The sequence below is a fragment of the Aplysia californica genome, unplaced genomic scaffold, assembly GCF_000002075.1.
Source record: "Aplysia californica isolate F4 #8 unplaced genomic scaffold, AplCal3.0 scaffold00267, whole genome shotgun sequence".
NCBI lineage: Eukaryota > Metazoa > Mollusca > Gastropoda > Aplysiida > Aplysiidae > Aplysia > Aplysia californica.
In genome coordinates, this window is record NW_004797537.1 from 24913 (window position 1) to 39277 (window position 14365).

Consider the following 14365-nt stretch of genomic DNA (forward strand, 5'->3'; position numbering starts at 1 on the left):
TATCATCATCATCATCATCATCATCATCATCATCATCATCATCATCATCATCATCATCATCATCATCATCATCATCATCATCATCATTGCCTTTCTGACCCTGCACAAGGGTAAGTCTATAGGCCACGGACAAACACCTTCCACTTTTCTCTATCGTGGGCCTCTTGATGTTGTTCCATGCCTTCACACTTTTGTGTACTTAAATTTCTGTGATCCTCATATTCTATGGAGGGCAATTTTTTATGGAACGCTACAATGCCAAAAAACAGTTAATGTGATAAGACAGATTGATTATAAGCGTTTAAAGATTCACTTATATTTTGTTGGGTTAATTTCTACCGTACAACTGAAAGGGCTGACATCATGTCTGTCTCATCGATCATGTTGAAAAGGGTAAGAAGTTCTCAAGCCCATTATAATTTGACCTGAATTGTAGTATAAGGAATTGTCGTGTTGGTTTCTGTACTGTATGTAAGAATTATGTTTCTCTACAATCATCCGTCTAATTTTATATATGTGTTTACACGTTAAGTAAAAATAATCTTGCTCAAGAAGAGGTAAGATCTTTACTTTGCAAACTCTCAAAACAAATACGATTTGAGCTCCAGTCTTCGTTTAGTTTTAGTTTTAGTACGGTTTTATGGCGCTCAGAACTGCAGAAGGTCATATGAGGGTCAAGGGGTGGATGTCAACGGAGATGTCCAAACGAGAAATCGAGCTTACTCTGCTCACCTCTCTAGCCTCAACAGCACAAAGTCTACTTCGATTATCAAGACACCCCTGAATTAGCAGTTTAACAAGAGAGTGACAAACATACTAAAGAAGTAGAGGCAAAATAACGATAGTAAGGATGAGGAAAGAAAGAACAGCTGTTCCCCCTATCTTGTTCTGGCACAATATGAGCATGATATTGATAAATCGGCCCATATACAATTCTGCTGTGCATAAGAATAATATGGAAATATCTCCCCTTTGGGAATGGCCTAAAGACACTTCGGTCAGTAGCACTGCCCCGGGGTGGGGGCGAGGGGGGGTCCTCTAATCTTCATGAGGATAGTTCAGTGTGTTACCGGCAGCGCTAAATGTTGCATCATTTGTGTTGTTTTGATTTCCTCAGAACAACGCCAATGTTTTCTACCAACACCTGTCCCAGGTGCCCGGACTCAAACCTGTCATGCCCCAAGGTGCCATGTACATGATGGTATGTTCATAGCTGTGTCTACATGTACATGATGGTATGTTCATAGCTGTCTCGACATGTACATGATGGTATGTTCATAACTGACATGTACATGATGGCATATTCATAGCTGTGTCTACATGTACATGATGGTATGTTCATAGCTGTCTCGACATGTACATGATGGTATGTTCATAGCTGTGTCTACATGTACATGATGGTATGTTCATAGCTGTCTCTACATGTACATGATGGTATGTTCATAGCTGTGTGTACATGTACATGGTGGTATGTTCATAGCTGTCTCTACATGTACATGATGGTATGTTCATAGCTGTCTCTTCATGTACATGATGGTATGTTCATAGCTGTCTCGACATGCACATGATGGTATGTTCATAGCTGTCTCCACATGTACATGGTGGTATGTTCATAGCTGTCTCGACAACTTATACATCATGAGGCTTGTATACCTGTTCCCGGGGGTTTATCTACCCCGCGTGATTTAGCAAAATTTGATCATTTTTCGCACAATTTCTGATAATTTTCCTTTATGATTCTTTGTTAAAATTAACAGAATCGCATAATTTCACATTCTTGGGGGCTCACTTTGTATAATTTCAGAATGTTTTTTTTTGCATAAAACCGCGGGGACAGGTATACAGAGAAAAGGCGTTTACTGTTCGCAAATTAGGCTCTTGGTTTTGTTTTCGTGTTTTTATGCTCTGATTGGTTTTGTCAGTCTTCTTGTTATTGCTGTTTTTGTAGTTGTTGTAGTTGTTGTTGTTGTTGTTGTTGTTGTTGTTGTTGTTAATGTTGTTTTGCTGAAGTTGTAACGGGTGGTTGGAGGGCACCGCTGGTAGGTCCTATTTCTTTTTTTAAAATCTGTTGTGTGTCTTTCTGTCTGTCTGTATGCTTGTATATCCGTCTATCCTTCTGTCTGTCTGTCTGTCTGTCTGCTTGTATATCCTTCTATCCTTCTGTCTGTCTGTCTGTCTGTCTGCTTGTATATCCTTCTATCCTTCTGTCTGTCTGTCTGTCTGTCTGCTTGTATATCCTTCTATCCTTCTGTCTGTCTGTCTGCTTGTATATCCGTCTATCCTTCTGTCTGTCTGTCTGTCTGTCTGTCTGTCTGTCTGTCTGTCTGTCTGTCTGTCTGTCTGTCTGTCTATCTGTCGGTTTGTCTGTCTTACTTTTTCCAGGCAATAAATGACAAATTATGTGTCGATGTGCTTCTCTTTATTCAAACAAACAAAGCTGTTGTTGTAGTTGCTGTGGATGCTGTTGTTGTTCTTTTTGTTTTAGTAGTTGTTACATGTATTGATGTTGTCGTAGTGTTCATTCTGTTTTTGTTCTTTCTTGTGACACACTGTCCACCAATTGTATCCAACCCTTCATTTTACTACCGTATAATAAAAAGTAGATCTTCATGCTCACAATAGCATTTAGATTTGTTGCCTTGGCCTCTTATAAAATAACATTTTTATAAAATCTTTTGAAATTGATTCTGACAATTTCTATAGTCTTACCAAACAGGTAACTTGTTAGTGCATCATAAGATATAGTGACCGTTCTTTAGGCTAACTTCCTCAGGAGCAGCCGACAAAACAGAACTATAGTCATGATATTGCGCTCTAATGGAAATTAGGCCTTAATTGTGTTTGTCAAATCTCTTTATTTAAAAAAAATGACAAACATCATGCTGCACAGAGTCACATTATTCATTTAAGATTCCAAACTTTTAAAAACGGTTTCCCCAAGTTCTTCTGCACAGCTTCTACATTTTGACCAATACACAGACGACTGAATTTTGAGATCTAACAATCTTCTTGTTCTCCCTGAATATGTCTCTGGGGACTGTCTCGTCTAGGGCCAAGTTTTAGTTGTTGTTTTTTTGTGTTATTTAAACTACCTGACCCTTGTATAGCTGACCTCCGAAATGTTTTACAGGTTGGTCTTGACATGAAGCACTTCCCAGAATTCAAGTCGGACGTTGACCTCACAGAACGCCTAGTCACAGAACAAAGCGTGTTCTGCCTGCCTGCCGCTGTAAGTTTACTAGCAGATGACGTAGGTTTCATTTTTGGGTAATGTTTTAGGAAAAAAGTAAAGTATAGCCCCCCCCCCCCCCCTTCCCCCATTTCGAAAGGTTTGTCCTTGTGCCCAGAGTGGGGTTATAACTTTGCCTTACGGCAACAAGAAACCACAAGCTGTGGTGGTTGTTGTTTGAAGAAATATATATGGGCGAGGGGGGTGGGGGTGGGGGGTTACTCTTAACTTTAACTTTAACCTGCTTTCTTTTCCCACACTTATTGGTAGTTGTGTAGATTTAATCAAGGCCCCCATTAAACACTGAGAGACTATTTTGGAGGCGGGAACTCTGATTTATTGCTCAACCCCGAGCAATCGAAGTTTCAAAAACTTACTTTCATTTTTTAAAATTTTCTTTCTTTTATATCTTCTCAACAGTGTTTCCAGTACCCCAACTATTTCCGTGTGGTCCTGACTGTTCCAACAGAGAAAGTATCCGAGGCTTGTGAACGCATGGCAGCCTTTTGTCGGGAACACTATAAGCCGATAAATGGTATCAATGGAAAGCCCGATCTCACCAGCAAAGTTAATGGACTAAACGGGCATTGCGCGGATGAGATTTGCGTGGGCAAGTGAAAAGCTGAAAGACCATACTGGACTGCATGCTTCAACGAGTCCCATCTCATCCTCCTCTCTTTCTCTCTGTTGATGCAATTAGAGCTATGGGCTTTCATGAATTTACTACACCTTGCTGCATCTGTTGAGTTTGCAGCTTTATTTGTTAAAATGCTTGAATGTTTACAGTCCACCTTACAATTTTATATTTTCTCTGTTTTTCAACCAGACGAATCTCAATATACAAAATCATGATGGTGAATGTAAAGAGATTGTCTTTTAATATATTTGCATAGACTACTGAGGCGCAGTTGTCTCCAAATGTGGCCAACAAAAGGAAGTACAAGATCTGAGTGCTATTCTCGCCCTTCCTACTTGTATTATTATTGTAGCGATGTTCATGTTACTGAATCCCAGATTATGGACACCAGATGGCCCACCATCTCTTTGAGATCAAATAAATAGAAAATAAGAGAAGAAGAAAAATTATAGTAAAGATCCTCAATAAAACTAGGAGCGACATTGAGGAGTAAAATCAGCGATTGTCTTTAAACAATTTTTTTAAATCTGAAAAACGAAATGAAAAGCCTTCGCTGGCACCGGTGGTGATATCTATTTTATATTACCACTGTCCCTTTACCTAGTGGTTATAGCCTATAATTACTCGTGGCAGTGACGTCAACCACGTAGACTGACGGGAGCTACGAGTGCCCACTCTGGGACGCTGAGTGTCCAAGCTGGTGAGGGCAAGATCCAGCGCAATTACGCTGTGCGTCCCTTGCAACGCCTGTGGGTCTTCATAGAGTGTGAAGCGTTGGTTCACAGTGGGTACTTTTCGATTTCGAGACTCACGTGGAGACATCTCGGCGTTCTTGGAAAGGGGGGGGGGGATCTTAAAGTGAAATATGAGGGTATGGCTGTCTCTAATGAGCAAGCTGTAGGCTATTTTACAGTAAATCGTTTATTGTAGTGGTCCTGCGAATGCAAGTAAAGGATATGTTTAATATACGGCCCAGGTAAAGAAACTGTCTTATTACTGGATCAATAAAAAGAAAAAAATACTTCTTGCTTGGTCTCTGGCGTACAGGAGTCTCAGGCAGAGTTACGGGCGCATTGCCAAATTATTAAATGAGCTAGCATGTTTGTTTCACACAGACAGACGAAAGTGAACAAGCTGTGATATCTGTTAGCCTTACTCGCACTAACTACTTCGCATGCATGCGAAAGCTGCGATTTGATCTCTCCTCTCCTCACTCCGGTTTGTAAACCCAAGCACAAAAAGTGCACCAATTCTATTTCTGCTCAGATTTACTGTATTCTTATTACCACTATGCTGTTGTCACTGGTGCGGTTCTTATAGAGTAGTATTACAGGGATGCCAAATGATTTTTGAAAAAAACCCAGCTGAAAATGAGCGGAGCATCACATCTCACCTAAAACAAACCTTGTAAAGTTTTTCAATGAGCACACAAAAACATCTCTCCTACCTCTCCCCTTTCGTTTGCAAGGGTATGGGGACTTTGTTTCACCAATTTCAGCAATATTCTATCTGTCTTGAGAAGAAGGACCTTATGTCAGTGGCCTTCTTCTTCAGGTATGCCAAATGATTTTGGAAAAAAACACCTGAAAAATCCTGAAAAACCTGAGATTTGTCATCCCTGGTATCAGGAGGCCTATTTAGTGTACCGACTGGCCTTAACTTGATCCAACGTCCACTATCTGACTCCTATGATGTCACTGCCACGAGCTTTAGTCATCTTCTAGTACTACTAGATCTAACTGCAGAACGTTTTTGTCTCTTTCATTGTGGAAGACATTTTCTTCCTTTTTGTAATTATGTATATCCATTTTTTGACCTCACCGTGGGGTTTTTTCTCAGAATAATGTGATTAATATGATTACACCCTTCACGGGCAGCTATTGATGTTGTTTTGTATTTTTATTCAAAGTACGAAATGCTAAATTTGATTTCAATCAATTTTGCTTTCTCTTGGTTTGTTTACGAGCTTCGATGCCTCGCCACTAATTTGAGATGAAAGCAAATACACGTGTGATATACTAACTTGTAATATCATGTCTCTATGTCATATAATATTCATAGCGAGTCTTTGTTTCTTGAGACATTGCTTTATTCCTATGTTGTTTAATGAAGATGGAAGATCGGTGGAGATCTAGGCTTATATGCTGTCTGGTCCGCTGGCTTTTTTGTCCTTCTATTCCTGTTATATTCGTATATCATATATTTTATTCACAGATTTATAACAATGATACGTTCGTTCGTTGTAAGTTTTATCCGTGGACATGTTTTATACAAGCATTTTTTGCGAAGGTTTTCGATTGCTTGATCTGTTATTTTGTTACCTTCAGTGCAGCTACTGTTCTCACAAAGTCAATTATATATTTATGTTCTGTTGTACTATTTTATGGGATGTCTAATGAACTATTTTGATCTAAATCACTTCTATTTTAATGTTTATAATGACTTGTTCCCACTTGCCATATCGTATCTAACTTGGGAGATAATCAGGTCATTTTCTTCAAGCCCGTTTTAAACACAACAGGTGGTCAGATAGATCGGAATTGAAGAGGAAAAAAGATTACTTAAGACTTCCATTTTGTAAGTATGTCATTTCCAGACTTCATTTTTCCATGTAGGGGCCTAAATGTCATTAGCAAAAAGTAAATATTGCGCCGAATTTATATATAGATATTTCTCTCTCTCTCTCTCTCTCTCTCTCTCTCTCTCTCTCTATATATATATATATATATATATATATATATATATATATATATATATATATATATATATATATATATATATATATATATATATATATATATACATACATAAAATTACATGTATAGGACGTTATATTTCCTTTGTGCCAATGATTAAGCTGTGGAATGAACAACGGGGGCTACAGTGGTCTAGATGCACAGTGTTTGCCTCTCATTCAATAGGTTCCGGGTTCCAAACCTGACAGCGACGGAAAATGTTTTCCAAAATTCCTTACTGTTCTCTTTCAGCCACAGCCTTGGTCTTAGAGTAGGTAAGATCTGACACTTACCTTCTCGGATAAGGACTAAAAAGTCTGGGAGGTGCTGTGTGCAAGTTGCGCACGTTAAAGAGCCTTTGGAGGACTTAAAGTCGATAAGAGTAAGCTTAGGCCGTCACCCGGAAACAAATTCAAAATCAATTTTTACCGAACTGAAAATGTTCAATGTGTCCCGCGCGCTCATATTATCGTATGCAGTTGCGAGCACTGTGAAACATTTCTTTTAAAAATAATAGTAATATAAACAATTAATTAATTAAAATGATACATTAAAATATCAACCAAGCAAAACGCTGTTAGTATATAGTTGATACAATTCAGGGGTTTTGCGCAGATAAGACGGCGCCATGTACATTTTTTTTTAATGGGAAAGTTTCGAAAACGCCCCCACGTTCAAGAACGCCCCAATGGGGATTCGAAACGGTTTCATCCTTAGGCCTAGATTGATCTATAGACATAATCTTTTTTTTTCACTCTCATCAAATATGAGAAGATGCACTTTGACTTACCAGTTAACCCACAGGCGCTAGTCATCATAAAAATATAACCAGGAATGTTGAGACCTATGAGCCAATCACTCGAAAATTGACTTCTAAATATATGCAGCATTATTGTTTATAGCCCGTTCAAAAATGCTTAAAAGTAAAGTGATATATTTCTAAATGAAGAAAATCTGACAGATTTGGGGATTGTATTCCTTTTTTTTCTTCCGGGTTTTCGTAAGAGTCAACATTCTAGTCCTTTTCACCCACGCCCTTTGTAAAGAATTCAAGGGTTTTTGGATAGGAAATAAACAGCTCTCTGGACATTTTTCGGAAAATCAAATTCATGCAATTTTTAAAAAATCATACAAATTAAAGTATTAGACTTAAAAAACTTTAGTTTTTTGTGTTAGATTAAGCTTGAATGTTACTTTACTGTGTCAAAAAATAATTACAATAGGGTAATTCTGAGAGTTGTGGTGATTTATTGAAATACTCCGAAAAACGCCAGTCTTCAACGCTTGTGACTGGTGAAAGGGCCCAGTAGTAAGTGAGTTAATTAATGAAGCCAAATAATAAAATATGAATACGTTCATTAAGTTGTCAAGCTGAAGTTGGTTTATTTATAAATTGAACTACCCTGGATTTTCTTGCTTGCCATGTGCTACAGTTTTTCTGATGCGCATTCTTCAAATAAATGTTGATGAGAGAATATTATGGTGCCATAACAATTTTCTAACTAAAATTTAAAATCACTATTATTATTTATTTCTTTTCAGTGAACTAATGAGAGAATAAATGTATAATATATTTACCCGAACCCGTAATTTTAGTAGAACTTTGGAGAAGATGCAATCTTTTTTTGGCCCTCAGAACAAGCCAGAGCTTGTCTTGAACATGTTTTTAACGTCTCTGGTGCACATTTTGGTTTTGGCCCCTATCTCCCAAACCGAAAAAGCGAAAGTTCTAAATATTGATAAAGTACATAATGTACGCTAACAACAGCTAGTAGGCCCTGTTGGATAAGCCCATCAGTATTCTTGATGAATTGAAATACATGTATCATTACTTAAATCTTTCCATGACCTAAGTTACGTTTTTATTTTTTTTTTGTCACATATTGGTCCTATACATATTATGCTAATGATTTCTTATTGCAAAATGTGGTACAAAATCTTGTTTTGCAAAGAATGTTGTTATGTACATTGTTGTGAAACTTTACCATATTGCATGCATCTAAAGTATATCTCATATTGAATATTGATACTGATTTCTTTTTAATTCATTAATTGTCGAATGAGCGGGGTACATCTATTTACTTCCGATAGCAGTGGACAGCAAGGGTTAAAGGCACCTTTCGAGGGGACACCGAAACACGCACGCGCGCGCGCGCGCGCGCACGCACACACACACACACACACACTCATCACACCACGCGCGCGTTCTATCCCTTTAATATTATAATGTCAGAGATCGGCATTTAATTTTTTTAATTTTTTTTGTGAATTAAAAGAATAATTCAGATCTATATTTTTACAGATAGATAAGCTTACACATATCATGTTTGACTAAACTTGAATATTGTTTTTTCTAGGAAGCTTATTAAACAAGTTGTGCCAAATATCTTAAAATATGCCTTTGGTTTGCTTGATTACGCAGTGTCATGTGAACATGGTGGTTGTAGGTTAACTTCAATAAACTGAATACAGAACTTCTATGTGCTTGTTCATTGTTCTGTATAAACCCATTCACATCCACACATCGCAAGAAAAGTATCATTTAATTACCTTTACACAGGTATAACTACGTGTATTAGTACACGTTGAGTTAAAAATGACAGTTTTCCGTCTTATTTGTGACAAGAAAATGATACATGATGCAATCTTGGTAGCTGTTGTTTTGTGTTAAAAATCCAGCAAGAAAAAGTTCAACTGCAGGTCATTTGTGTTAATTTTGACGCGCTGGTTCCAAATTTGGTATTATTTTTTACGTTAGGACACAGTTTAGTTTTCAGTAAGTGTGTAAACAAAATTCTTGTCAGCAGGCCACAATGAAGGACACGGAAATGTTTAACAATTCAATATAAATATATATCATATACATAACATTTCCTTGTCCTTCACAGCGGCCCAACAAAAAAAATTCGCTTACAAACTTACTGAAAACTATGTCCAATAATAAAAATATCAAATTGGGAACCAGCGCGTCAACATTACCATAAATGACTAGCGGTAAAATGACATTGAAATCATTAGTTTGATAATAATGTGTCACTGTACAAGTTTAAGGGGCTGAAAGTACAGCTTCCAATTTACAGCATGATATTACATTTCAGAATCAACTTTACAAATTTATGGCAGCAGATGTTACTGAAAAGCATATTTGCCTGCCTACATTTTATGGCATCAGATTTTGGGGTAATCAGCTAAGAGTGAAGCTGTATAACGTATGACAGTGTGAATACGTTCATAAAGTTGTCAGCCTAGATTTGGTTTATGAATTAAGTGAAAAGGCAACTTGGTGCAAATATGTACCACACACAAAAAAAACCCATTCACACTGCCTCGTGAAAATACATTACACAGGTATTGGCACCATGTACTTTTGCCATCGCCAACGAGTTCCAACGACAGCTGAGGTCACATTTGGGTCAATATTCCAACTGACCTACAGTGGCAAAGTGTTCCTGGTGTGATGGTGGACTGCCACCAAGTCATAGATCAGTGTTATTTGTGAGGCAGCGTGGTGGAATCAGGCTCTCGTCAATTTTTGGGCATGTAGAGTTATTGGCATCATCTTAAAGCTTGTTCACTTGTCCTTAATTGGATAAAAAAAATATCCATTTATCTTGAATACAAGTCAAGATATTTGAGAAAGAAGGAGGTGGGGGTAACTGTAACATGTTTTCAGAGGTAAAATTAGTGAGAAAACGGCCGCCAAAGAGTAGTTATTTCGTTAGCTTAAGAGTCTGTGATAACAGAATATTAACTTTTTTTGTGCCTTTAATCAACGCTTTTCAGAAAAATCCGTTCTTTAAAGGGCATGAAAGGTGTTGAGCCAAAAAACAAAAATTTGATTAAAATTCACAAACCTGCGGGAAAATGCAAGTTTCTTCACTTTGATTATTTTGACGAGAGCCTGATTCCTCCACGCTGCCTCACATATTTCAAAGTCTTTAGAAAAAAAGAAAAGATTGTGGCTTGATTAAGAATAAGACATGAAACTTGGAAAGTTATTCATTTGTGCTTTAAAAAAAAAACAACCCCCGGTAATGACTAAAGATGACCTTATTGTACCCTTTTGATGATGATAGGTACAATAGTCAATTCCTGAATGCGAGTTCAAATGCTGAAACCAGATACTAAGTTTTATGAGGCAATTTAATTTTAAGAGATCGCAGGTGTGTTCATTCACTGAGTTTCCAATTCATGGGTTCTATAATACATAAATCATATTTCTCTGCAGATCAGGATGACGAAAAAACTTTTGACAGAGCAATCTTCTTCCTAAATGACCTTAAATGTGTTGATAAAATATTTACGATTAGATGATGTATAAATATGCCTATGACAAAACAGCTGCCAATTATTATCTCTTATAGTTAACAACTGTTGATGATTTAAGGGCTATAAAATCATACCTTTCTGAAGCTTATATAATTCAAGGATTTGTCTCACGGCAGTCCAACCGGAGAACAAATTCTGTACTTGTCTTAGATTTAGAAGTCAATCTCATTTTTTGTTCAACGAAAGTGTTATAACATAACTCACTCTGCCATCCAGTAAACCTGGTGTTCGGGATTCTAATGATGCAACTCCTACCCCGAAAGCAATTCAAGTTTTGTTTGTTCGTTTGAGTAAAGAGAAGCACATTGACGCAATGATGAATCCAAGTCTGATGTATCTCATAGTCATATTTTGTGACTTAGCAGCGGGAAAGGACTTGCAATTCCCGTATGAAGCTCATTTTGAACAGTAAAGCAATGCAATAAATTAATTTCACTTGCTCTTTCTAGAAAGGATGCTGAAAAAAATTTATCACAAATTCAATTTTGTCACACCAAAATGACATTTTGGTCTCTACGTTTGAATCTGATACATTCAATTCAAACGTTTACGATTGTATCTTTCTAAACACACCTGTGCATGCTTCTAGAGCTGTTTAAAGGAGAAACTTCTCTGAAAAGTTACTGAAGAAAAAATATATGGTAACTATGGGTTATGGCAAAGAGGTGACTGCATAAGGTTCGTTTTTTAAAAGTTTTAGTAGAGGTTTTACGGTGCTCACAACTGCAAAAGGTCATATGAGCGTCAGAAGATTAGAGGTGTTACAAGAGAGTAACAAACATAAAAAAGAAGAAGGAAAGATAAGGATGATAGTAGTTTGATAGGAAAGAAGGAGCAAACCACACCAGAGCACCCGCCAACCACCCACATTGCATAAGGGAAACAACACGTATTATTAGAATTTAGAACAGTACGCTGTGGTATAGGTTGAACACAATTTTCAAAGCTTGGAGGCAATACTTCTGAATGTAATGCTCATCTCTAACAGGACTTGGCTAAGTTTACAAGGAGCTGTCCCTGTCGTTTTATGCAAGAAAAATTATGAAATTATGCAAACTGAGCCCAAAAATGTGAAATTATGCGATTCTGTAAATTTTTACAAAGACTGATAAAGGAAAATAATCAGAAAATGATCAAATTTTGCTAAATTAAGCGGGGTGCATAAAAATAAAACTACGGCGACAGAAGGAGTCTTGAAAAAGGAAACAACAACATGAAGATCTTTCTTTGGCGCATTATGTCTGCCTATTGACAGTATGACTGGCTGTTGGCCTGTGACCTGCAAATATTTGCCCCTTTTGGAAGGAACAGACTTGGGTATGAGTAACAACAGTGAAGTAAAGCAGGAGCAGCCCAAACCAGAGCCCTTATCAACAACCCACCACCCTTCATAGAACAACAACTCACACAAATGGTCACATGTTGGTTTGTTGTTTTATTCATTTGGTCAATTACATCTTCCATTTAAAAAAAAAAAAAAAAGACTATTGTATGATTTACAACATTATAAACAACATTTAAAACATAAACAGCTGAATAGTCAGAGGGAAATGAGAGGGAGATGAATGAAAAATAATAGAATAACATTATTTACATTGGTGTCACATGCAAGCCAAGCATATCTAAAAGTAGTAACACGTCTTGAACTTCATCTGTTCATAAAAATTTGAAGAACTTTAAGTCTCCATTCACAAGATAGAAGGCTGTTGTTCAACCCGAGCAAGCAACAAGAATCTTCAAAAAGTAAGATTGTTTTTTTGTTTTTTTAATGAAATACTTTCATTCTCAGAAACAGCTCTGTGGGTAGGTCAAATTAAACATCTCAATGTTTCTAAAAGGAAAATGGTACTTTTTTATTACATGGATCCCAACCACTTGCGACACCTTGACTATGACTTCCCACCCGACTCTCATTAGGCACACACTGGGGACAGCCGCCTCTACTCAGACAACTTCCATACCAAGCCCTGATGTGTCCCCTGCCTCACCACCGCCGCTCGCCCCAGCACCATCAGCTGAATCATCCACACTGTCCATCCCATCGTTCCCACTCTCCCCCTCCCCATCACTAGCATCATCATCATCATCATCATCGTCAGCATCATCGTCGTCGTCGTCGTCGTCGTCATCATCATCCTCATCCCCACTGTCATCATCAGAGTCGTCTACAACTGTTGCCGACTTCTGCCTGTCTGATGTCTTGGAGTTCTGAGCCGATCCTGAAAGGCTGCTAGCTTGAGCCCTGGCACCAACTTGGTTTGGACCACTCGTAGTATAGTTAGTGATGCCCATAGCACTGCGCACCGCACCAGTGCTGACCACATCCCCGGGGTACACCTGCTTGGCCATAGTCACCAAGTTGTCTGTGACTTTATTGGCTGTGGAATAAAAGAGATGATTCCGGTGTGAGTTTTGATTTTTTTAAAATCCCAACAAATTTTAACAATATTCTGAGTCATTTTAAGATTTCAATTTCATGTTCACTTTACCCCTAAAGCACGGTACTTCACATTTCCCCTGTTAAAAAGTCATATAAGAAAAGTCATCCGGCACGGCATTAGACCATCAAATACCACATGCAGAACACCTCCCCCCCCCCGCTGGAAAAATAGAACTCCAGCCTGAACAAATACTTCGCTCATGTAACCATATGCAGTTGTGAGCGCCGTAAAACACTACCCCCCCCCAAAAAAGACAAATTAAATTATTCAGCAGCTCATTCACAGATGAAACATACAAAGCTTGCATAAAGTGGGACAATAGCAGACAGATGTGAATTACTGATGTGTCGCAACATGGTGAAGTCTGGTGCTCATCAAATGGGGGGCATATGGAGATTTTCATATATCTCCTTAAAACTTGTTCATTTGTCTTAAATTTAATGGACAAAATATTCATATTTTTATTGAATGAAGTCGAAATATTTGCAATAGAAGAAGGCGGGGGTTGCCTGGGGTTAGAGATACAATAAGCGAGAAAATGGCCACCCACGTCGGGTGACTTTCAAAGCTTCAGTGTCTTTGGAAACTGTAAATGAACATTTTTGTCTTTGATCAATGTTTTCAAATAAAAAATAAATCCACACAGAAACGTGTTTTTAAATGGACAAAAAAGGTGATGAGCAAACAAAATTCTTTAAAATTTAATAAAAATTGCCAGACGGCCAGAAAAATATTGGTTTGTTTCATTTCATTATTTTTTCAAGTGCCTGGTTTTCACCACGATGCTGCTCATATGGCCAAGAGAACTACATTCCACATACTTTAATGGCTCAAATAGACCTATTCAGTGTGAAAGTTGTAAGACGCAGTGACACTGAAAATCTGTCAATCTTGAACAGAAAGCTAAAATATAGTTATAATTTACTATCACCCACCCACCCAATGAAACGTGAACACTTTAGTTCAATAGCAAAGCTTACAAAGTATGACAGAT

The 14365-nt window shown here is 37.7% G+C and overlaps 2 protein-coding genes across 2 annotated transcripts in view; one reads left to right on the forward strand and one right to left on the reverse strand.

The window, feature by feature from the left end:
• Nucleotides 1-5450, forward strand: part of LOC101859866 (tyrosine aminotransferase) — a gene marked incomplete at its 5' end in the record, with an annotated part of 10879 nt that extends 5429 nt beyond the window's left edge. Inside the window, 2 exon segments of the mRNA XM_013083995.2 lie at nucleotides 3131-3229; nucleotides 3650-5450. Coding sequence (XP_012939449.1) covers nucleotides 3131-3229; nucleotides 3650-3847 — 297 coding nt within the window.
• A 6895-nt stretch (nucleotides 5451-12345) lies between these two features.
• The window catches only part of LOC101856190 (bromodomain-containing protein 7), a 17699-nt gene continuing 15679 nt past the window's right edge, over nucleotides 12346-14365 (reverse strand). Inside the window, exon 14 of the mRNA XM_005100981.3 lies at nucleotides 12346-13308. Coding sequence (XP_005101038.1) covers nucleotides 12875-13308 — 434 coding nt within the window. The 3' untranslated portion in view covers nucleotides 12346-12874. The remainder of the gene's footprint in view (nucleotides 13309-14365) is intronic.